The sequence below is a fragment of the Poecilia formosa genome, unplaced genomic scaffold (assembly GCF_000485575.1).
Source record: "Poecilia formosa unplaced genomic scaffold, Poecilia_formosa-5.1.2 Scaffold39, whole genome shotgun sequence".
NCBI lineage: Eukaryota > Metazoa > Chordata > Actinopteri > Cyprinodontiformes > Poeciliidae > Poecilia > Poecilia formosa.
In genome coordinates, this window is record NW_006799978.1 from 3,212,330 (window position 1) to 3,237,291 (window position 24,962).

A 24,962-nucleotide genomic window follows, 5' to 3' on the forward strand; every position below is an offset into this window, starting at 1 on the left:
GGTTTGTGGTGAGGATGGAAGCTGCTGTAGATCTGGAACATTCAGAGCTTCAGAAATGCATCAGAGACCGAAGAGCTTTTTGCTCTAATCATGACGAACCTGGACTAAACAAACTGACACATTTCAGATGTTTTTTTGGATTTTTTGGAAATAATTATTCTTCATCTCGCTTCACTTCAACCAAAGTATCTGAATTGATGTTCTTTGTGAATATGTCTGCTATAAAAACTAATAAATGAATATGGCTTCATTTTTAAGTATCAATGTTTTAGTCCAGCAGTGTTCATACTGTATGCATATTTACCACATTTATTGCACACACTTACAATAGAGGTTTTTCCCTCATTCTTGATCCAACAAGAGGACAGCTGTCCTCCGTGTCCCGCCATGTTGCTTTTGTTTTTTTACATGTAGCTGTTAACTTTTGCAACCTCTTAGCGTTAGCTTATCTCCAGAAATGTTGTGTTTCTATAGCCACTAAACGCAGGATTAGCTGTCAGCCCAACAGCTTTCCCTCTGGGATGAATTCAGATCGTTTTGTCTGATGCCGCACTTTTGACTCATTCCCAAACCGAGCGTTATCAGGCTGAAAAGGAGAAACAGACTCAATCTACCAAGTTTATCTCTAATTAACACGGATTAACTGAGCTTTAACTTCGCTCTGCAAGCCAAGCAGAAGGATCATTTGTGCATGGAAGGCCATTATTACCCTGAGGCTGTTGATCGTCTCTTTTAAGGGCTCAAGGTCCCAAACCCTAAATCATGCCACTATGTTGATTTTTTCATGTGGTTGTTAATGAATTATGGAGTTTGCCTGTTGAAGCACAGCTCATGATGAGCGTTCCTGCTCTTCTGCAGTAGCTGTGAAGCTCTGTTCAGTTTGTTTCATATGAAACCCTTAGTGATGCTTTTGGCTGCTTATAGTTTTTGCTCATATCCAGGTCACATCCTGAGACTGGATGGTTTATAAAGGCGTCCATGTTGTTTCACATGGCTGACGTCTCCGTAATGGACAAGGCAAACAGCAGCGCCTCCTCGTCCCTCATTAGGACCATCTGATTACTCACTGATGCTGTTTTCAACGTGGCTAATTGCTCTCAGATCCTGAGCTAACCTGCATGTTAATGCTTTTCTTTTACAGCAGCAGTTGCATAAATAAACAAAATCATTATTTATCATTTTACTGTTTTAATAACCCATATAAGGTTTGACTGTTAAATAGACCAATCTGAACGTTTTATTGCTTTGTTTTTGAAATTCATTGTTGACCTGTTGAGGTGATACATGTAGTAAAATATGAGACCTCTAGTGTTCATGTGAGTAACTGCAGCTTCCACTGAGCAGCTGGGTGCAGGCTCCCTCCAGGCTAACTCCAGGCTAACTCCAGGCTAACTCCAGGCTCCCTCCAGGCTCACTCCAGGCTAATTCCAGGCTAACTCCAGGCTAACTCCAGGCTCACTCCAGGCTCCCTCCAGGCTCCCTCCAGGCTAACTCCAGGCAAACTCCAGGCTAACTCCAGGCTAACTCCAGGCTAACTCCAGGCTAACTCCAGGCTCCCTCCAGGCTCCCTCCAGGCTAACTCCAGGCTAACTCCAGGCTCCCTCCAGGCTCCCTCCAGGCTAACTCCAGGCTCCCTCCAGGCTTACTCCAGGCTAACTCCAGGATAACTCCAGGCTCACTCCAGGCTAACTCTTTACCTGTTTTTGTTGCTGATGCCTCTGATCTGACCAGATGAACGTCTGTAGATGAGAATCTCCTTCATGGTCTCAGACAGTAAGAATAATCTTGGCTACAAAAATGTTTAAGCCACATCATAACCACAAACTGAAGTCTTCATGGTTGTGAAGTGGAGAGGAAATAAAACATGATTTTTAAAGATTATTACTATTAAAAATCTGAAACCAATCTTGTCTTTACGCCCTGTGAGTAAATCCTTTGTTTTGGCCGCTCTCTCTGGCTGCAGGGGAACAAATCTTCACTTTGGATCAGAACTTCAGACACAAAGTCACAAAATAAAGATCCAAATCAAATGATAAATGCTTTTGATGTGAGGATGAAGTCAAAAATACAAAAATCAATGATGTATTTTTTAATCTCCTGTGAAAATAAATAATGTCGTTTTAAAATGTTCCTATTTTTGATCATCAGTTAAAAGCAGCTGAGTGAACTGGACAGTAAAGATGATTATTTTTGCTCAAAGCATCAACATCACGACTGAAGAAACTTGTATATTATGAGCTACAACATTCAATATCCCTTTGGGATAAATAACTTTTGAATTGAATGATTTGTTTCACTTTCTGGAACTGATTTTTTTAAGTTACCTTCTTTCAGTATTTTCAGCTGTTTCCTGAGTTATTTTTTTAGTATTGCAAATTCATCTGTAAAGAAATGGATTCTCTAAAGTTGGAACAGTATGCAGCAGATTCACATCCTGCATGAACACTCATAATGATGCATTTATTATTTTCCTGCTTGGTTTTCCCATCTTATGCATCCATTATCCAAGTAAAAACACCAAAATGTGCCACTAATTACTTTCCTAAAGGTTGCTGCTGAAGAGCACAGAGAGGAGGAGGAGCTGGGTTCTGATCAGAGCCTGAGGCCATCAAACTGTGTGAAAACCTTTCCAGAGGAACGAAGTCGGACGCTTTCAGTGGCTTTTTATTGGCTGATTGCACAACGAGCAGCTTTTTATCTACATCCTCACCAACACGTTGAAATGTTTCCTGAGAATCCAGGGTGTTCAAACTCAGATCAATGCCGATGCAAAATGTTTACAGCCAACACTTTGTCACCATTTATTTTACACACTGAAGGTGAACAAACTGCAGAACTTACAAAGTCATCCGTAGAAATGAAATGCTTCTATTTCTAAGCTATTTAGGTTATGTTTGTTGCACTTTTATCAACTTGACAAGTTAACATGCTGCAAGTTTCCACAGCACATATTCAGAAATATAAGAATATGTTTAGATTATTCCTAATCACATGTTTAGTGATTATTAATTTTAAATACAGCAGCATTGCCAAGATGAAGTGAAACCAGCTGACCTCCACCAGAGCAATGCCTACAGTTTAGTCAGATATTATATAAATATACTTTAATTGCATAACAATATTTACTCCATATTTCAGCTGTGGGGATAATTAGTTGGTAAATAATGTGAGGTCTGCAGGTGTCCACTCTGCATGGCGGGCAGACAGACGCTGATGGATAATCGGAGCCTGATTGCTCGACTCAGCCGGCTCTAATTAAAACCGAAACATTTCTGGGTTCTGCAGAAGTTCTGCTTCATGGACCAGAGAGGTTCTGCTCAGGATCTCTACCTGCTCCTTGATCCTGTCTGGACTCGGTGGGAAGAGTTCACAGCAGAACCAGAGATCCGTATTTCTGATTCTTCCAGGAAGTCAAACAACAAATGAATGGAGATAAATGTCAGACGTTCGTTCAGCTTCATTCTCACAGTAATTAAACTAATGAACCCCTGAACTTTCACTGTGAAATAATAATTGTTTTCCATGTTTTGAACTCACAACATAATTTGATCTGTTTGTAGTTATTATCAGCAGACCTTTAAAAAGAAATGAGATGCATATTTTAAATAGATGGTGTTTATATTATAGCTAAAATGAGACATTTTTTGCAGAAACCATAAACCATGAAATAAATCTGAAGACTATTCAATTATTAGCTTGCATATTCATCATGAAGGCACTGTTAAAAGGTTTTCTTAGACATCTATCTTCATCCTTTTTGCAGATTTAATTATCTTAGTCACATATTTTCATTTCTAGAAGGCAGGCAGGGAATGCAGAAACATCCAGAAGTTTTTCTTTCTTTGGATGCTGAACCAAAAATATCACAAGAAAAAAACAAAAGTAGCTCCAAATGAAGCAAAGCGAGAAAAGTGGAGAAGGATTTCTAGATCCTGTTCTAGCTCATGTGAGAGCTCTGCAAAAATGATTTGTCACATTAAGATAAAAAAAAAAACATACGATCTGGAGATTTTATGTGAAAGACAAACCAAAGTAGAGAATATTTACCAAATGTTTCAGGTTTATGTGGTGAAGACCTGAGGCTGAGGCAGGACATTTATCCTCAACATCCAGCTGAAGATCAGAGGCATGGGTTAGAATGGCCTAGTCAAAGTACAGAGTTAAAACTAACAGGGAATCTGTGGAAGAACTAGAAAATGCAGCCTTTTCTTACTGCGCCTCATATCTGCCTTGTTTTATTAAACCGTGAATGTTTGAGGAATTTCTATTGTAGCCTGAATCAAAGCCTTTTACATTTCTCATGCCTTGAAAAGCTCCTGAATTTATGCAGGAAGAACCTCGTCATGTTGGAGGTCTGATCGAGTTGGAAAAGCTTTGGGAAAAAGTTCCAGTAGTTTAGTTCAGTTTGAATTGTCAGAGTTAGATCTGAGTCTGTGAATCAGAGTCTTATTCTGTGTCATTTACGTTATTTCTGCAGGAAAACAGATTTGTTAAAACCTGATTTGGTATCTAAGAACCGTTTCTTTGTGTTTTTTGCAGAACCGTGACAGAATGGTGGACTGTATGAACAAAGTCATGCTGCACGCGGTCGTCTCATGCTGGCAGCCATTCCTTGGACTGGTACTGGTGGCTGCCTTTGTGGGCTCTTCTCTAGGATGTCCCTCACGCTGCGAGTGCTCGGCTCAGACCAAGGCCGTCGTCTGCCACCGCAAGCGAATGCCCACCATCCCAGATGGCATCCCGACCGAGACCAGGATCCTGGACCTGAGTAAAAACAAGCTGACAATGATCAACCCTGATGACTTTATTAACTTCCCTGGGCTGGAGGAACTGGACCTCAGTGGGAATCTGATCAGCTACGTCGAGCCTGGAGCTTTTAACGCCTTGTTTAACATGCACTCCCTCAGTCTGAAGAGCAACCGAATCAAGCTCATCCCCCTGGGGGTTTTCACAGCCCTGACCAATCTAACCCAACTGGATATAAGTGACAACAAGATCGTCATTCTTTTGGATTATATGTTCCAGGATTTACATAATCTGAGGTCTTTGGAAGTGGGAGACAACGACCTGGTTTATATTTCTCACCGTGCGTTCAGTGGACTCCTGAGCCTGGAGGAATTGACCTTAGAACGATGCAACCTTACAGTTGTACCCACCGAGGCGCTCTCTCACCTGCACAACCTGGTCAGCCTTCATCTCCGTTACCTCAGCATTAGCACTTTGCATCCGTATTCCTTCAAAAAGCTGTTCCGGCTGCGGCATTTAGAAATCGATAACTGGCCTTCACTGGACCACATGCCAGTGAATACCCTCCATGGCCTGAACCTGACCACATTGTTCATAACCAACACCAACCTATCCTCCTTCCCTTACCAAGCCCTGAAGCACCTGCCCTACCTGACCCACCTCAACCTGTCCTTCAACCGGATCCGCCACATCGAAGGAGGGATGCTGATGGAGCTGGTTCGGTTGCGAGAGTTGCATCTAGTGGGAGCTCAGCTGACCACCATCGATCCTTACGCCTTTCAAGGCCTACGGGGTCTCAAGGTGCTCAACGTCTCCCACAACCGCCTGGACACCCTGGAAAAGGGCGTGTTCCAGTCGCCCGAGGCTCTGGAGGTCCTTCTGATCGACAACAACCCCTTGGTGTGTGACTGTCGTCTCATGTGGATCCTGCAGAAAAAGCACTCCATTTTGTTTGGAGACTCGCAGCCTGAATGCAGCACACCCGAGGGGATCCGTGGTCGGCCTTTCAAGGAGTTCAAGGAGGCGCTCCTGTCTTATTACGTAACGTGCACCAAGCCAAAAATTCGCGAGAATAAAACCCAAACAATTACAGTGGATGAGGGCCAGCAGGCGATGCTGCGCTGCAGCGCCGAAGGGACGCCAAGACCGAGCGTGTCGTGGCTGTCCCCACGTCGACGAGTACTGACGAGTCGGAACCACGGACGACTGATGGTGCACAACAACGGCACATTAGAGATCAAGTCTGCAGAGATACAAGACAGTGGCGTGTACCTCTGCCTGGCCTCCAACACTGCAGGAAATGACACCCTGATGGCTTCATTAGCGGTGAAAAGTCTGGGGTCGCTGTACGCCAACAGGACCCAGCATTACACAGACCCTAACAACGCCACTGCCAATGAAACGGCCAACATTTCCCTTGGTCTGGACCTGAAGACTATTTTAGTGTCCACCGCTATGGGCTGTTTCACCTTTCTGGGAGTGGTCTTGTTTTGCTTCCTGCTGCTTTTTGTGTGGAGCAGAGGAAAAGGAAAACATAAAAACAACATCGATGTTGAATATGTACCTCGGTCAAAGTCCAACGGTACTAATGTTGATTCAGCAGAGGGACAGGCTGGTCCGCGCCGGTTTAACATGAAAATGATGTAAGTTAAACATACATATATAAAAGAGACAGAAGAGGACTGGATTGTGGACACAGTTGGAGCATAAAGTATTTTTTTGAAAATGGAACGACAGAATGAAAGTGGTTGTGAAACTTTTTAGGCTATCTAGCATAAAGGGACATTCTGTAAATCACTGGATTGACGCCGAGTTCAGCAGCGAAAAGCACATTACACGTCTTACATAACTGCCAGCTGGCAACTTCTCAGAAGAGGCATGGAAACAGTTGTTGCCATGAGGACCTAAAGGCAAAAGGTGTCATGTATTAACTTTTTGAAATTTGTATGTACAAAAAGAAGCCCTTAGTTTTGGGTTGACTACAGACTCATCTACACAATGTACAGTATGAATTTGTATCTAAGCTATTAACCTACTTTGTTTAGTCCTGCGCCATGCTTATTCACTGAACAACGAAAGAGACCCTGAGTTCTTCTGTTCAGGATGTTTACTGAATGCTTCATTATGTACCTGTGTGGATATTCATTCAACAGAACTATTCATAGCAATATTCATGGGATACATTAGCCAAAATTGTAACCCCACATGTTCAGCAAGAACGAGTTTCCATTGATTTAGGAAGGGCTTCTCCTCCACGGCTGAGTTTCTGTCCCTGTGCCCCGATTGCCACCTGGATAATATGAAACATATAGAATTTACTAATAATAAATATTTGTGGAAAATGTTGATAATTTTGCGAAAGCCAACGCTCTAACACTGTTCAGGACCTAACACGAACCTTTGATCATCCTGAAAACGGCCTAGTCCAGGTCACAAACCACCTTCTTGTCCTAGTTTTGTCTTTTTTTACTTTAACTGTATCTTTGCTGGTTGGCTAACTACATGTGTCAATTTTACAAAAGTGACATCTGCATCATTTTCCCCTGTAGAAAATTTGGACTTTGTTGTGGTAGTTCTTCATTTTGTTGTTGAATCATTTAGATTGTAAAAACTACAAAAAGTAAAAGTTGAAAAAATGTATGTGAAATAAATGAATATGTATTTGTACCTATGTGTCAGATTATTCCTGCTAATATGCTGGATTGAGTTCACTGTTTGTCGTTGCATCATATAGATATCAGACACAGGATGTGCAACTTTACACAGATTCAGTCTCAGATTCTCTATTTTCCTTTGCAGGGTTACCTCACTGTTAATGTATAAAGTGCTATAAAATGACTTTAAGGTCTTTGGATGTTTTCCCACCTGATAGTCCAGTAGACTAGGTTTGATTGGGAACCAAAACTGCAACATTTCTTCCTTTTCCAGCTGCTGTGGTTCTCTTTCTCTCTGCTGAGTCAAACCAAGAAACCCTTTGAGCAACCTGTTCCCCTCCTCACCTGTGGGGGCGCTGCACCAAGAACCACTGAAGGAAAGCACATGAAAACCCCTGAAGACATGGAGCACAACTTCCTTCTTTACCAAATGGAAACAGAGGTTGGAGGATTTCTCTTTAGTCTTTGGTAAAAGCCTTGAATCATTTTTCCCATTAGCATAGACTCACACGTTTGTTTTGGTTGTATTTACCCAGAATGCTCTGCGCTGTAGTCCACTTCCTGCTTTTGGAGCATTCTCCAGTCCACTTGGTGTTCACATATGCATTCAAACTGCATCAGAGTTCACTTGAACTGAGCCCAGACCAGAGTTTGATTGATTCCCCAAACAAACTGCAGTTTGATTAAAGCGGAATAAAGAGGGCTGGTATGAACTCCCCCTTAGAAACCAGAGATGTTTATCAGGCCCTAATAAGATGTATAAATACACTAAAACTCAAAGAAACACTGTAATCTACAACAAGTATGAGAGGAGTAGTCACATAAAAATAGCATGGTTCTTAAAATCCAACATGGCGGTGGTGGTGTGATGCTCTGGAGCTGCCTTGCTGCTTCTGGACCTGAACGGTATGCTAAAATTATTAGAACCAAGAATTCTGTTAACAAAAACATCAAAGTCCAATGATCAGTCTGCAGCAATAAGCACAAATGAATGTTGATGAGGACAAAAAAAATCACAGAAATGTTGTTGCATAACCATCCCACTCAGGAAAATGAACAATTCATCGTTAAACACTTCAAACTATCCTGACATTTAACCTGACATTCAGGTGTAAACATCTTACCAGAGCTGTATATTCTAAAGATATATTTTTATTAGATCTGAACAAAACCTTTTATAAAACATACTGTACTTGTCTTCATTTTAACCAAATATTAAGTGATTCACAGCACTGGGTGGAAGGTCAGTCTGTTTAGCCTGGACACATGTCAGATGGGTTAAATGTGAATTTCATTTCCATGGAGATATTGGCTCTGATGCTGTGTTTTATGCAGATCTCTTGGTCCTAATTGTTTTTTGATCAGGCCTGTGTGTGTCTGTTGCATGTGGACAGGTGTGACCACAGTGAAGCTGCTTCTCCTCTCATCACCTATTGACTCGTCTGACCACCTCTGTTCTCCTCCTAATTAGGGAGATGATTTTCCAAAGCAGATGGGAGTCTCAGCCTAAAGCGACGAATGCAGTTCCTGTACAGATTGGACAGTCGATGGCACAAGCTGCACAGGAAAAACCTCACCAACAGACTTATCACTGTAATTATTCACAACCAATCAAAGGGGTCATTTACTTCAGTCATCAAGATGGAAATTATGCAGTTTCTGAAAGGTCAGACACTCTTCAGAACTTTTAATCACATGAATAATCAAGCATAGAGCCGGGAAACTGAAAACTGGTAAACTGGAAACCTGCACTTGTGTTTTTCTCCTTTGCAGTTGTCACCACTGAAAACAGTCAGCGAGTAAACATCGTAAAGTATGAAGCTGTGTCACATCTGCAGTTTAATCCGGCAGACTGCTGCTGAGTTCCTAACTGAGAAAACGTGACTTCCTAAAAAAAAAAGAAAAAAAGACAGAATAAGAGGTAATAAGTTCCTGTAAGTGTAACACCACCCACAGCAAGTCACGCATTAAATGAAGTTTGAATGGAGAGTTTGATCAAATTGAGACGACATCTTATTCTATAAATCCAAACAATGTACAGACGCAAAAATATGCAGCAGCATCACAAATACTAAATAAAAAACCTGAACACAGAGGTGACAGTGGATCCACTGGGCCTTTTAAACGTATTCACAGCTCAGGATCTTAGACAAAAACATCAAAACAAAATAACTATTAAAAAGGTAACATCAAAATGCATAATGAAAGTAAACATATTTTTTGTTTGGCCTCTCAGCGGAAATAATGCAGCAGATTTTCCTGGAGCTGAACTGCTGCATCTGCATCTTCCTAAACGCGGAGAAGATTCTGCAAAGGAAGAGCGATGAGAAGCTGCAGACTCCGCCTCCTTCGCACTTTAAAACCACCAAACACTGAAATCATTTCATCCCCAATTTGAAGTTAGTTTATGATTTCATATTTTATCATCAGTTGTCACCGGTGGTGTTACATGTGGTGTGATCGGTAAGAGAAAAGTCCATTCAGGAGGAGCTGAAGTCAGAGCTTCAAAAGACAGAGACTTTATCAGAACCATCTTACCTGAGAGCCAGAACCGAAACCAGAGTCGTGTTTTCAGATTAAAGGAAAGTTTTTGTTTCATCTGGAGATCAAAGTCTGAAAGTCTGGAGAAGGAGCGGAGTGGGCCAGGATCCCCGTGGCTGGAGGTCCAGAGTGAAGTTTCCACAGTCTGTGATGATTTGGTACTATCGCCATGGCAACACCAGCAACCGTATCTGACCTGAGCCCAAACTGAGAATCTATTGGAAGATGAGAGACACCAGAACCAACAAAGACATCAAACCTCAGCAGAACCACAGGCTGACCTCCGTGTCACGCCGCACTGACGCAGTAATTCATCCAGTACAGGACATGAATGACTTTGTTTAGAAAATCCTACTTTATTGGTCTGATTTAGTGACAAACTACTGCAACATTAACCAAAATAAACGCTCTAATTCTGTGTGAAATGAATCCATATCACGTCCGTGAAACTGCAGCTGTTTCAGTTTTTCCATTCTGTGTTGAAATTTACCGAATTTCATCACGAAGCTGAAGCTGCTGTGAATTCTCGGAGCGCCATGCTTTAAAAGAATGAAGGATACGAGGCGCTGTATCCCACCAAAGCTCCTGAACACGGCGCTCTGGGTGGATGAACGCGTCAATAAGCCGTTTCTCGTGAGAAAGAAGTCAGCTGAGGATGAGGAGGGCTTATGTTTATCACTGCAGTCGGTGTGAATACACATATCTGCAAAACAACTCCAAGGAATCCGAAAAAAACATGCGCTTGTTAGAACTGATGTAGTTTTGAAATTACACGCTATGCTTTTGAATAGATTTTCAACAAGCCCTGCAGGCTACACACTGTAGCACATAGAAGAGGGTAAAAACCTGCAAATCATATGAGAGGAAGGGAGAGAGGCTGTGGTTTGACTGGTCCCAGCTCCAGCCCAGGCTTTGAGCTTTCATTAGGCTCCCCGGTGGCGCTGCTCTGCCAAATGAGCTCCTATGTGAACCGACTCCTCTTCCAACCTGACACCCAAAAACTGCGTCTGTCTGACGGGACGAGCACAACAAGCATGTGCTGCTGTGCACCTCCGCTAACCTGCTCAGGAGAAAGCTAACTCTGTTAGCGTTCTGCCTGCCTTTGTGTTTCCTCACTGTAAAGATGAAGCTGCGGGACTGAAAGAGTTATTTCCTTCCTTTTAGATGTAAACCTCTCTAATGCTCCAGCCTGCAGTGAAAAATGTCTCCAGGATAATAGAGGGTGAAGCGCTATTAGCAACAAAAACCGGCACAGTTCACACCCAGCGCTCTCCTGGAAGCCAACAGTCGATATTTCTTTGTTAGTGTGTTGCTGCATTCTGTAATTATGTTTTCGCCCTTTCCCGAATACGCAGTCATGAAAAAACGAAATGAGAGGAGGAAAAATTGAATTCTTTGCCTATGTAACTGTTTAATGATAAATGGGGCTTCAAATTGGGCCGAAGAGACAGAAAGTTTCACATTTCACCTCGATATTTCCTCTTGATAGAAAAAAGTTATCATTTATTTTTGCTTTTGCTGTTGAGGAGGCATCATTCTACATTAGTATAAATTTCTTCTGGGATATTTCATCATTGCAGGTATATTTTTGGATGTGTTGCCGCGGCTGAACTCCACACATGAAGGGAAGCGGAGTGGGAACGCTTCCCTTCCACATTGTGAAACCAAGAGTGATTTAAACTCCATCAAGGTTAAGCCCTCAAGAAGAAGACTTACATTTGTACTCATAAATGCTTAAATGTCACCTAAGCTTTCTTCTTCTGGGATTTTCAAAGCGAGGTGTGGAATAGCTAAACGGTGGTGCTTTCAGCAGCTGGGAGGCGAATCAAAAACGGCATCATGCAGGAATTAAAGGGACGGATTCAGACAGAAAACAGGTAATTAAAAATGCCCTTAAAACCTCGGCCCATATCTCATCTCATGCAAAAACTGGTTTACATTAATTATCATTTTAGGTCATTTTTCTTACCCTGAGGCGACTTACAGCCTAGCGCCCCTAAGGGCGGTAGGTGGTACTGCAGTTTTGAACCAGCTCTACTAGATTGAATTAAATCTGGTTATAAAACACCTATAATTAGAAATATAACACCTTTACGGCATGATGTTATTAATCCTTGCTATTAAAAGGAGACTTTGGTTTCCAAAGACAAACAACAACGGTGCACCACAGGGATGTGTACTGTCACCCCTCCTCTTCACATCACACAGAAATGAAACGGCAACGGACGAATTTTAGATTAGAGATGTAAAGCAAGACAAACTTTATTTATAAGGCACCTTTCACAGGATAAAACCCCAAGATGCGTCACAGCAGAAGTTGGATCTTGGAGCTGGGATTGACGTCAGACCAGAGGAAACAACGTTCCAGTTAACAAGCCGGGATTTCACCATGGCAACGCCCATAAATACTGTTTGCAGTTCCTCTGACAAACATAATCTATTTTCGAAAAGGTAAGGCCACTTTGAATTAATTCGGTTTAGAGCTTCAGGCGCTACATGCAGCTTTAACTTTAGACGCACTCTCTTGCATGTGTGTCTTATAAAATAATCATGTTTCCACCAGAACCAGAACTCACTGCTGGTGGCGCGAGGAGCGGCCATATTGAAACAGGAAGTTGCTCTGACACGTTGTAACTGGGGGTAGTGGGAGCTGCTCCCAGTTTCCCAGCTGGAAATCCAACTTTGGAGAGCAAATCAGTTAATTTTTCAAAATGGGAAGTCGGAATTTCCAGTTCCGAGTTCAACTGGAATGGAGTCGATATACTGTAGATGGAATATTCATCATATTTTGTTTTTTATTGGTGTGCATGTAAACCTGCACCTCTATGGGTTTTCCTCAGGGACAGTAAAGTATCTCTCATTTTAGTTTTTAATTTATTTTCACAAGGTTACAATTATTCTAAGTAAAGCAAACATACAAAGTGAGGTCTGGTGCAGGACTTGCAGCTGTTTACTTGAGTTCCAGGTTGTTTGTGTATGTATTGTTATTCTGTACATTTTTAAGCTTTTATTATTTCCTCGGGTTATTTTACGTGTCCCAGCCTGGAGATAGAAGATGTTTTTATTCAGGCAGACAGATGAGGCCTTGAGTTCAGCTATGGAGATGTTTCTGTTATCCCCACACAGAGACTGCATGTGTGGACAAAGTTAGACAGCTGAATTACAGCCAGCGTTACTTCTCAAACTGTAAGTTTGAGAAGTAACATGCTATTTTACTTCTGCTATTTTTGAATGATTTTGCAGTTTATGCTTGGAGTGGCTTTAATAACTGATATTCTTACACTGATATTTTCCCTTTTTATGGTATTTAAACTGGAGTTTTGACTTATAAAGACTTTGAAGTTTTCCTGAGGCTCTGGTTGTAAATATCTCCATCATTTGTAGGTAGAGTTGATGCTTGAATGTGATGCTAACTGTGTTCTGGTCCCACAGGCCATCACTGTTTGAGGATCAACAAGCAGCCATAGAAATAATGTCCAGGAGATGCAGAGGCCTGCAGAAGCCTCTCACTTTAACATCTCAGTTAAGGTGAGCTGGAAATATATGCAAAACTGACACGTGTTCATGCAATGTGTTAGTTAAAACAGATGTCATGCAAGACAACCAAAAAGCATTAAACAGAAACATGGACCACAGGATCAGTGCTTTTCTGCATTTCAGATTATTTTTGGAATTGAAAAAATAATCAAACTTTGTTGGTTTTGAGCCTCGTGTAACATAAAGGATGAAGCCGTTCAGATTGGCTGCTGACATGCCCATGCGCTGAAATCTATTGTTTTCCCAAGTGGGGGGAATGCAGAAAGGCCCTAGGAGTGTCAGCTGAGCAGACAGAAACACGGTGTTGGAGGAGAAGTGGGAGCAGAGCAGCCAGACAACAGGGCCTCGCTAAGTTCCCCTTACAACTGCTGAGCGGGAAAGCATGTCAGATCGCACGTGTCAAACCTTGAATTGGATCCGTTTTTACCAGCAGCTGACCATGTCGGGTTTCACTTCTGACAGCTGAGAACAGAAATCAGGAGCTGCAGAGAGAACAGGCTCAGCAGAGCCGGACAGCTGAAGCTTTCTGTTTCTGCTCAGAGCGCAGAGGACGGACACAGGACTAATTGACCCAACCAGAGCCATGCAGGTGAGGCTCAGACTCTTTGGGTTATGGTTCTTTTATTTTAGGTCTGATTCTACCAATCCATATTTTTACCAGTTTGTCAGCGCTGCTGACCAAAGTGACTTTCACAGGACGACGTCTGACTCTGAAGGCAGCGGATGAGTCGGCTCTGATTCTTTAAAACGTCCACAGACGCTTTTTATGTTTGACCTGAGTCTGAATGTACAAACCAAAACATATATGTTCAAAGTCCTAATCTTCATTTATGTGATTTTAATTCTTTCAATAAAATTTTAGACTGTTTCAGAATACATATATTAATAATTACCATACTGATATTTCTATTTGCTAGAGTCACTGCTTTCAAATGACCCTAACCTCAAATACAGATCTTACAGAAAATCACCTGGCATGAGTTTTAAATCATTAGCTTGTTTCTTACCGCATGGAATAAAATGCATAAAGTGTTGATAGTAATTAGGTGTGCATGTTGAGTTGTAGCTCATAAAAAACGTTGTAAAGACAGGAACATCATATTAGAGGTTACCTTGAACAGGTCAGGATACGTCTATCGGCAACAGAAACATGTTTGCTACATTTTTACACTAAATTATTTTTTAATGAAGAAATTTGAATTGATCTAGAAATTCAGTTCTTACTCTTTTCAGCTGTTTGAGGGCCTCTGTCACTTTAAATCCAAATGAGATCCTGTGAAAATGGATGGAAACAGACTCTACAATCTTACATCTTTGAAAAGCAGAAGTGGAGCCTCCTGCAAAACCATCAAGAAAGCTGGAAGCAGTTTCTGGATGGTAAGTCAACAACAGGTGATGGGGTCAGGTGAGGGGTCAGGTGATGGGGTCAGGTGAGGAGTCAGGTGAGGGGTCAGGTGATGGGTCAGGTGAGGGGTCAGGTGATGGGGTCAGGTGAGGGCTCATGTGGTCTATCAGGCTGACAGTGGGGGTTTCCTTTTGGAGCTGCTCCAGGCGCTCCATGGAACCTGGATCATGACCTGTTACCTTCCCATCCTGATCTCAGATAAGTAGAAAACTGCAGGCGGATGGATTGGTGAACGACTCTCAACTAAAAACCTTATACGAGAAAAATGGGACAAACGGTTCTCTGAGGAATCAAATGTACATTCAGCACGGCATCCTGAGGCTCTGCAGCAGCTAAATAAATAAACACATGGATAGCAGAGGATTTCAGACGCATGACCAGATTTGAAGCTTCGCAATCAGCGCCTCTCTGTTCTGCCCTTCCTGGGCACTACATTTATTTTCACTCAGTGGGAAAATCTCCACTGAGGTTTTGCTGCTAGAAAACAAGTGCAGCGGCTGAGTGTGAGGCTCCGTGCTGCGCCGGGTTTCTGCTCTGCTTTCTGCTGCTCCTGACCAGAGCAGGCCTTCAGGCGGAGCTGGTGAAGGCGGCGTCCTGCTAACGCTGCGTCAGTCCACATCATGATTACATGCTGCAGCTGCACTGGAAACGTTTTCTCTTAATGGGAACAAAATATAATTTAATATATAAATTTTAAAAACTAAAATTATTTTTGTTTCTAATAATAATCAGTAGCACTTCCATTCCTTCTACATAAGATGTGCTAAGATGAGCTACATGCTAGCTAAATAATATTTAGCTCACTGTAGAGTGCTGCATTCTGTTTACTTTAACTAGGTCGTTTTTGGAGCATCTGGCCAATCAGCTGACTGACAGAAAGGGGGCGGGATCTTTAATGAGGGGAGAGAGAAAAACGTTTTGCGATTTGTGAATATGAGTTTCATATTTCAACTCATTTAAACCTGTTTAGAGACGGAAACGTTGCTTCATTACCGTTTCAAAAAATCGCAACTTATGATTTTTATCAATTTCTACTATGGGACAATTATTGCCATTTCACAAGATTAGCCATTTTATTTATATATTGTTTTATTTTTTCTTCTATGTGAAGTTGATATTTTTGGAAAATGTTTTCAAAAAAGCACAATTACCAATAAAATTCACTGGTATTTTTAGTTTAGTGTTATTCTGTTGTGGAAATGTAAAGCAATAACTCTGTGAAAAACTGCATTTTTTATGTGTATTTATTTTCTCCTGATGGAAGAGAGGCAGACAGAAAGCTGTTGTTGAAAAAAACACTTATAATTCATGTTTGCAAGAGGTATTATGATCATGTCAGAGCAGCTTCATGGGTAAAACTGGCCTAAACAAAGTCCTGATCCCTGGACTTGAGCATTGCTCTCCATCCAACCTGACTGAGTTTGAGCTTTTTACCAAAAATGGGCAAAAATTTCTGACCCTAAATTTTTTAATCTGGTTGAGACAAAACCCTGAAAATGATTTCCATGAACTAACAAAATAAATAAAAATGAAGGGACTGAAAACATGTGAAACTATTTTAGATGTTTACGTTTCCTTTTCCTTCCTCCTCAAAATGATACACCTCTTCCTGTTACCCAGTTAACATCCTAATAAAATCTGTACTTAATTCTTTTTATTCATTTGAACATTTAGTCTTTCTTTCCGTTTAGCACCAGCTGCCCGCTGACGACCTGCATGTTTTAAATCAATGTTTACGGCTCTGAGTCCACTGAGCTAAAGTGGATCTGGTATTGTAACATTATTATAGAGCATCATTACTGTTCCTGTATCATCCAGGAGAAAGAATCCTTCAGACTTTATTGACTCATCAGCCTTACTTACGCACTCCTTCTCCTATATTAGGGCCATTATTCTCTTCATAATGGTTTACATGCTTAACATGATGTTGAAAGCTTCACTATGAGGGGTAGTTAGGAATAAAAGTCCATTAAAACTGATCTGTAACACTTATCTCCAGTGTACTTCAGGAGAACGCAGAACTCTCTGGATTTTGGATGTTTTTAAGGAAACAGGATGTCAGTATCTGCCACAGTGTGTGGGTGGAGTTTCTGCCTGCAGCAGCAGGTTGGCAGCTGTGTTATTCTGACTCCAGTGCAGAGTTCATCTAAGTGTTGTGAGGCCAGAGCAGAGAGGAGCTTCACCAAACTGAGCTAGCAGTAGGTCTCCGAAGAGCCAGGCAGCACCGTGGAGGAGCTGGACCTGAGGGGTCCAGGGAGAGATCGCTGCTTCAAGCCCGGACCGCATTTTCTGATGCAAACTGCAACAGGAAACAGATTCAGAGGGAAAAGTTAAGAATATGTGGACAAGCGTCAGGGTGTAACCACAGATGGCAACACGGAGCAGAAGCAAGCAGGCTGCCTCTGGGTGTGGAAGAGCCAAATTCTCTGAAAAGTTTGGTGAGAGCGTGCTGCAGATCTGTAGCAGCCCAGATTGTAGCGTCATCAGTCCTGCGTCTCCCAGTGCCAGGTTGCACACTTTGAGTTTCTTTTGCATGCAATCAGAGCCTCATTACAACCTGCTGCTGAAACACAGAGCATTGCAAAAGCATCCATGTCTATTGAAATCTTAGATTATTTTTACATCATGCATTTCATGTGTTATGAATGAATTAATGCATAATTAGGAAAAGGGAGACAAATGTGACATAAAAGTCAAATATTCTGGCCTGTTTTTTAGTTAATTGTTGAATAATCTGAACATTAATGCAGCTTTTCTGTTTCTGCCCTCAGATTCTCTCTGCTGAACTTTAGTGAACATCATGGTGGTGGCAGCATCATGCTGTGGGAGAATGGATGGAGCTAAATCCAGGACAATAATGGAGGAACAACCAGCCTGAACATCCAGCCAGAGATATTATGGGATGGTTTAGATCCAAGCAGATTCATGTGTAAGAGTGGCCTAGTCAAAGTCCAGACCGTAATCCAGCTAAGAATCTGTAGCAGGACTAGAATGTTGCTCTCCACCCTCCATTTTCTGCAAAAGAAATCTCCAAAGACTTTGTAAACTGGATTCCTTTTTTAATGAGGCTAACATTGAGTTGACACGTTGCTTTCTTACAAAAACTAATTTAAAATATTCCTGATCTGGTAAAAGACAGAATCATTTGTGCCTTTTGAAGGAAAGATTAATTTGATATAATTTGGAATAATGTTGTAGCATAAGAAAAGGTACAAAAAAAGTGAAACGTGTGATTACTTTCCAGATGCTCTGCACTTTACTGCCAGTAAATTACTTCAGATTTGAACATATAAATAAATTTCCAGTGTTTCAGTAACATGAGGTCAGTGTTTGGTTCTGACCCGGGTCAGCAGAACAAACAGAACTCCACAGGAGGGAGGCTTTTTTTTAGTTTCCAGGGTGACAAGAATCTCGACTCAAAATAAATCACACTGAATTTCCCAACTGAGGATAATAAAATAGATTTTCTGCTGATATTTAAACTTATTGTGCTGAAAATAATCCGACCCCACCTGTGCCTGCAGAGATAAGAGAATTATAATCCACGCAGGTATCAGTCTGCAGAGCAGCTCTTCTCCTCTGTGAAAGGAAACAACTTTGGAGAAGAATAATACAATTTCATCTGGTTGTTGCATCTCTTTCCTGTGTAGATCTTCAAGAGCTTCTTATTTAGCCTGGGAGATGAAGTTATTTTCTCTGGCTATTGTGTGAAGGGCCACCTGAGTTCAGAAAGAGTGGAACGGCTCTGTCACAACTCTTCACAAGGAAAGATCAAAGCTACACCTTTGGGCTTTGTAATATATTGAGTTAAGTTCCAGCGCCGGTGATGCATCTCTCTTCCTTTGCTCTTTCTGCTTTTGGCAAAAGAGCAAATTAAACTTGACTTGTGTCATCATACGCAATCCGTCTTCATTTGCGCATGCATCAGCGCCTGTTGGTGCGCCATGGTGTGGGAAACGGCGCCACACAGCTAGTCGGCCCCTGAACCGGCCCACAGTTTAAAGCAACCAGGAAACATCACATGATTTATAGAACCAGTAAGAGGAGAAAAACAACATCTTACCAAGTATTTCTGTCTGGTTTCTAGAGCAGACGTCCTTTTGAAATGAGACAAAACTAACTTCCAATAAACTTTTCAGTAAGAAAAATTATTTAATATTGCCTTTAAAAAAGGTTCTAATTCTGCTGCCATTGAAAAATTGAAAAAATGTTTTCTCATAAATGGAAAAATATTTGTAATATTTTTTATATATATAAATAAATATTGAGGAATTATTGACTTAAACAAGTTTCTACATTTTTCTGAAAAGTTTCTTGGAAGTTAGTTTTTTTTCCCAAGTATAATAATATATCTGAACTAGAAACAAGAGAGAAGAACTGAGTAAGGTTTTGCGTTTTGGAGTGTAAATATTGGTTTCCTCTATCAGATTTATTGTTTTGTTGACGTTGATGTTGGATGGACTCCAGACTTTTACTTCCGGTTTGTTACTTTTGTTCTGTAAATCGGTCTGAGACGCTCAACGACAACAGTCTTAGAACTGATCTTCTGAAAAATTTCTTTTCCAACCAAACATCAATAAAAACAGCTTTTCCCCAAACCAATCGTCTGTATTGATTGCAGCTCCATCAGCTAACGTTCTATGTATTTCCTGATGCTGTTACAGTCGATGAAAAGAGCATCCAGTGAAAATCAGCATTAAAGGAAAGCTTCAGATGATTTGTGTTTGAATCCTGGTTCACTCAGGCCTTCCTGTGTGGAGTCGGTCAGCATGGTGCTGATCACCGCTTTGATTGATTTCCGTTACCAAAACAACTTCCAGTTGCTCAATCCCAGAATAATGAGAAACTGAATGTTTATTATTATTGTTTTTCTTTTACTTTACAGATTTAGATGTTTACATACATTATAATTAAACTATTTTGGAAGCCAATATGAATGCATGTCTCAGTGTCAGTTCTGTTTCTGCATGAGCTGAAACGCCACTTACAGAGGAAGAAGCCAAAGCAACATAAAACCTCTGAGCACAAAGACCTCAGTTACATTCTAAGGAAAATGGAGGAAACATGCAGGTCTGAAAACACTGAGGTAAAGGAGTGGTAGTATCATGGTGTGTGAACGCTTTACTGCAGCTAATGCCATCAGATTATGAGGGATTAAAAGACGAAATGTTTGACCCAAGACCGTCTGACTCAGAGAAAGGATGTAAACTGTTGAATCTGATGAAAAATAATCTGCAAAAAATCTCTTGCTCAGTATTCTCTCATTTTAAAAATATATTTTTTTGATATTTCTATCTGACTTTGATCAGATTTAATATGAATCAGTAAAAAAAAATAAAAAATAATATAGTTTATGTAGCAATCTGTTCACAGCTGTGTAATTGTTTTATAAGGTTTGTACCCTCAAAAAAGTGAAACATGGCAGTTGTTCACATTATGTTAATATATCATTTCAAGTTAACACATAAAAATTGTGTTTGTTGTGTTTAATTAATTAATTCAAGTAACGATAACATGATTTTGTCGCATGTTAACCTAAATAATTTTGTGTGAACGCAACAAAATTTAGTTAAGTGAATTAGCACACCAATACCTCTCTTGGCCATAAGGGGGCAGTAATGCAACAATAAAACTGCACGAATAGAAAAACCAGTTTAAACCGGATTAGTCTGGAGCCCGCCGCTTTCCGAGTTGGAAGTCCCTTTCGCCGTGAATTTATGTTGGCAATCCAAATTTTCTCTGTAAGGTAAGTATTTTTTTTTCTATCAGTTTGCTATTATTGTTGTTCATGGATAATGTATTTAAAAATATGCAATGGAAGTAGGGTGGAGGTGCAGAGACAGGAACAGTTTTAACGGCTCAAATTAAACAGGCTGCCTGTTCAACCCGGTAGGCTAGAAGAAGTAGTCTACCCTGGGCAGAGCTGAGAACAGACGGAAAAGGTTGTGACGGTCAAAATTAAATCAGAGGAGGTTGGCTAGGTTTACCTGTTTAACGGGGCGCTGGGCTGTTCCGAGTCAAAAAAAATGCTTCCACCCCCATCACCGCATCGCATTTGAGCTAATTAGCTTTCACATATGTATATGTGAAAACTGATTTAAAAAAAAAAAAGATTAATCTGCTGAATGTAGAAAAATCCTGAACTTGAGCTAAACCTTGAGATAAACTTTGCTTTATATAAACTCTCCACTGGGAAAATAACACATGAACTATTTCTGATTATTTAGATCTGATCAGGTGAAGCACATTATATTCAGGGTTAAAGGTACACAGTTGTTTTAAACGATCAAAGCATTTTTAAAATAAAAGTTTCTGCCTGTTTAAATGATCTCCTCCTGGTTACAGATGGTTAATGGGTTCAGGGTTACTGTCTGCTTGCCAGAGCCTCGGATGGAGGAGTTTTCTCCTGTTTGACTGGAGATTTGAAAACGCCTGCAGACAGGAATTATTTCTCTGCAGCCGTTCCAGGCCGTGCCCTTTCTGAGGATTAAGGTATATATGTCTCAGTGTTTGTGGACTAATGCATATGATGTTACGGTGAATAATCCTAGGGGCAAAATTTGCTTTAGAACTGGATTTAAATGGTTTCAGCTGCCAGGAATCTCAACATGACAGGAGCAAATATCCAGTAAAGACTTGGGAAGTTTGGGAAGAGATTTTTACACGTCCAAGTTAATCCTCAGTCTGATTAGTTTAATGTTGTCTCAGGAGATTAATGCCATTTTATGTAGAACATGACAACACACAGCTGGTGGTTATAAACTTTTAATTTTAATTTTAATTTTGAGTGACTCAAACAGGAAGAATGTTTATTTTGAAGAATTATTGGTGTGTTTGTGATGACACAGTTAACACATGCTGCTCTTTTAACCATCCACTCCTTTACTTTATTAGGCACTCTGCAGAGTTTCCAAATGTTGAATTTTTGAATTATTGTAATAGTTATAATCAGCTTATAATCAGACAGATTAAAGTTATAGCCATAGTGGGTTCATGAGTTGGTTCAAAGCTTCAGGAGTATTTATAAATGGTGAAGTTAATGGTATTCTCATCCTCAATAAACAAATGTAAAAATGTTCTTTGGTTTGTGTTGAAATTCATACTTTGCTTGCATGTGCCCTGATCCGCCTCTGGTTGCCACGGGGTTCTTCACATCATTTCTACACAACAGTGCAGACCATATCAAGTCTTTTTATAATCCGCCATCTGTAGCATGGAAGAAACAAAGCATAATACATTCCATCAAAATCCCTTACTTATTAATTGTATGTATTTTTATTTTCTTAATTTTATTGACTTTCAATTTTATATTGGTTATTATACAAAATCTATGTTATCATTTTGAGAAACTTTATGTATTTTATTTTTGCGTTACATGCGATGTAAGTCCAGCAGGTGGCGGTAAATGCACCTTAAGTTGGTTTGCCATCCGCCAATAAAATACAAAAGAAGATGATGAACATGTGACATCACTTCCTCTTTCACCAGCGCCTTTGTGGTTGTTTCATTAAGAAGTTTCTCACGGAGTTTTGTTGACCTAAAAGTTGCTGTAGAGGTCAAAATGTGTTTTAGCTAGCATGTTTGTTAGATGTTCGTTTCAGTTTTTATACGCATGTCAGCGGAGGATGGATGTTTTTGTCGGCCGTTAGGCCTTACTGCTGCAGCATGTGTGGGAACAACTGACTGGTTTTTATGCGGTTCCTTTGTCCCGGACAGGTGAACTGGTGTCACCTGGATGTTCTTGAACTGTTCAGTTCCTTTCTGTGCAGGTGTGTTGTTACTCATCTGTATTTTTTATTGAGCTTTCTTGTTCATTTTTGAAGTTTTATTTATTTTAAATGTACAATAATTCAAGGTGTTATGCATTTCAACTGTTAATCACAAAGATCAGCTGATGGTGTGTGTTTTCTTAATTTATTTTGTCTTTATTTGAAATATGTAAAATGACTGCTGTGGTAAAACACCTGACCGTTCATGGCTGTGATGTTGCAGTTTTGAAATGTCTGCTAGAACTGAATAACAATAAATGCAGTGAGGATTACTCAAAGCTAATTCCCAAGCTGTGATTATATAAGGGAGTTTTTCTTTTCTTTTTTAACTGTGTGTATTATTCTCTCTATTGTATATCTACAGTAACTATTTCATAAAATTGTTTCAATGTTCTGTTGTAAAACTGTTTGCGAATGAATACATTGTCAATAAAAAAGCCAATTAAACCAACAGAAAACAGAAAACAAAGCACCATAAGTTTATTTTTTCCTGATAGAGGTTTAGATTTGCTAATAAATCCCAACAACATTCTTCAGATCATTACGGTGAAGTTTTGCTTAGCTTTGAATCTCCAAAATATTATCTGACAACAAGGCTACACTTTTATTTCTCCACTATAACTGCAGTCAGTTAATTTTTATCCTCTGTGTATTTTCAGTTTCCTGCAGCTCTGCCTAATAAAACCTTACAGTTCATGACTTTTCCTAATCGAATGTCTGGTGTACAAAATAAAGTAATTATAATAATTAGAACCAAACCCACCCAGGAGCCATTTTTACCCCTATAGAAAAATCATGTTGCACATTATAATGGTGTAACAGCCACAGCGGTTGCCGGGTAACCGCTTGTAGCTTAAATGCCTAAAACGAAGGATGTAAAGGGTTCTGTGAATAAAGTGTGTTCATCTTCACAGATTTCTTCTGCTTTTGTGTTAAACTGAAACATTTTAGATCTTGAAACAAGTCTGAATATTCAATAAAGATAACCTGAATAAACAGAAAAGGCTGTTTTCAAAGGTGATCTTGTCTTTTATTGTTTTTAGAAATTCTAAATTTGACCCTTGACTTATTTTTGTTGCCGTTTTGTTTTTTTTTTATATATAAAGCTTCCTGAATAAATGTCATGTATTTGTCAGAGAGCTGGTTTTAGTGTTTGCCGTTATTTTTTCTCTGGATTGGTTCTAATCCAGTTTTCACAGGTTTCAGTTTTTCATTCAGTATTTTCAGGTCAGATCAGCAGAAAGTCGCCGAACCGAGAAACTTTCACACCTTAGTTTAACTTAACCACGGTGACAGAGAGCGGGCATGAGACCAGCAGGCCGCGAGGTAACGAAGCTAACCACTGAACAACCACACCATGTTGACCTTTGACCCCAGTCGCTGTAGCTTAAGGTTGCCCTGAGGCTCCACACACCCACCTTACGCTGCAGCGTTAAACCGTCAGAAAGGAGCCAGACCCATTTTTAAATGACTTCTCATCCTCTCTGAGGTAGAAAACACTTTCTCATTTATTTTTTAACTGTTGTGGTAAAATATTCTCACTGTCCTCCATCCCTAAGTTTGACCCCTACTTCTGGTTGGAATCAAGAAGAAGAAAGACGGACTGAAAGCTTCACCTTTGACCTTCATCACTGCAGGTCAGCACTGTTTGTCCTCAGGCCTGAAATATTACAGACAGTATTAATCTTTAAATATTTATCAACAGTTATCTTTTAAAATTCCATCATTTAATTCTCCATCTAACGGCTGCTTTAGATTATTTTGAAAAATGATCAAATTAAACATTCATGCTCTGAGAAACAGATTAAAAGCTGTTGAGTTTCTGCTCTCTTGTCTTTGTAATAACTTCTGTTTTCATCCCTACCATCAAACATGCAGCGTTTTCATTATGTTCAGTTTTGGTCTCATCTGATCAGAGCAACTTTCCCATGTTTTTATGTCTCCTATGCAGCTTGTTGTGAGAATGAATTAAAACTTCTTGTGGTTTTAATAGTTACATTTATTTCAATAAATACTTTTATTTCTACTAAGCTGTACTTTTTATTTTTATTTGAATAATTTTATTAAATATTATGACTTTTACTTGATTAAAATTTATGGATTATCTACCCACTGTGAGTAACTTCAGGGAATGAAGAGCAAATTTAACCAAAAATTCACCAAACACACACCTGTAGTTTCATTATCATTTCATAAGCTTTATATTGAAAGACATCAATTTGGGGGGGGGATTTCCCAAATTTTATATTTTGGTCCATCTGATAATTTTTAAATATTAAATCTATTGATAAACTACTTCTTTACTTTTAC

At 40.1% G+C, this 24,962-nt stretch overlaps 1 protein-coding gene and 2 long non-coding RNA genes across 9 annotated transcripts in view; all 3 read left to right on the forward strand.

The window, feature by feature from the left end:
• Window positions 1-7,585, forward strand: part of lingo2 (leucine rich repeat and Ig domain containing 2) — a 193,998-nt gene extending 186,413 nt beyond the window's left edge. For all 5 annotated transcript variants that reach the window (XM_007551070.2, XM_016670940.1, XM_016670939.1 and 2 more), the window contains one exon: window positions 4,540-7,585. In XM_007551070.2, coding sequence (XP_007551132.1) covers window positions 4,552-6,393 — 1,842 coding nt within the window. In that variant the 5' untranslated portion in view covers window positions 4,540-4,551 and the 3' untranslated portion in view covers window positions 6,394-7,585. The remainder of the gene's footprint in view (window positions 1-4,539) is intronic.
• A 2,971-nt stretch (window positions 7,586-10,556) lies between these two features.
• Window positions 10,557-17,861, forward strand: LOC107836099 (uncharacterized). Its single transcript, XR_001661942.1, has 4 exons — window positions 10,557-13,127; window positions 13,260-13,469; window positions 13,941-14,067; window positions 17,655-17,861. It is a non-coding gene; the product is annotated as an uncharacterized LOC107836099 (long non-coding RNA).
• A 2,445-nt stretch (window positions 17,862-20,306) lies between these two features.
• LOC103137359 (uncharacterized) overlaps window positions 20,307-24,962 on the forward strand; it is a 20,923-nt gene continuing 16,267 nt past the window's right edge. For 2 of the 3 annotated variants that reach the window (XR_001661941.1, XR_476122.2), the window contains exons 1-3: window positions 20,307-20,629; window positions 21,229-21,375; window positions 24,212-24,289. This is a non-coding gene — a long non-coding RNA (uncharacterized LOC103137359). Of the gene's footprint in view, window positions 20,630-21,228; window positions 21,376-22,054; window positions 23,118-24,211; window positions 24,290-24,962 lie in introns of those variants that run through there. The other variant, XR_476121.2, reaches the window with a different exon arrangement.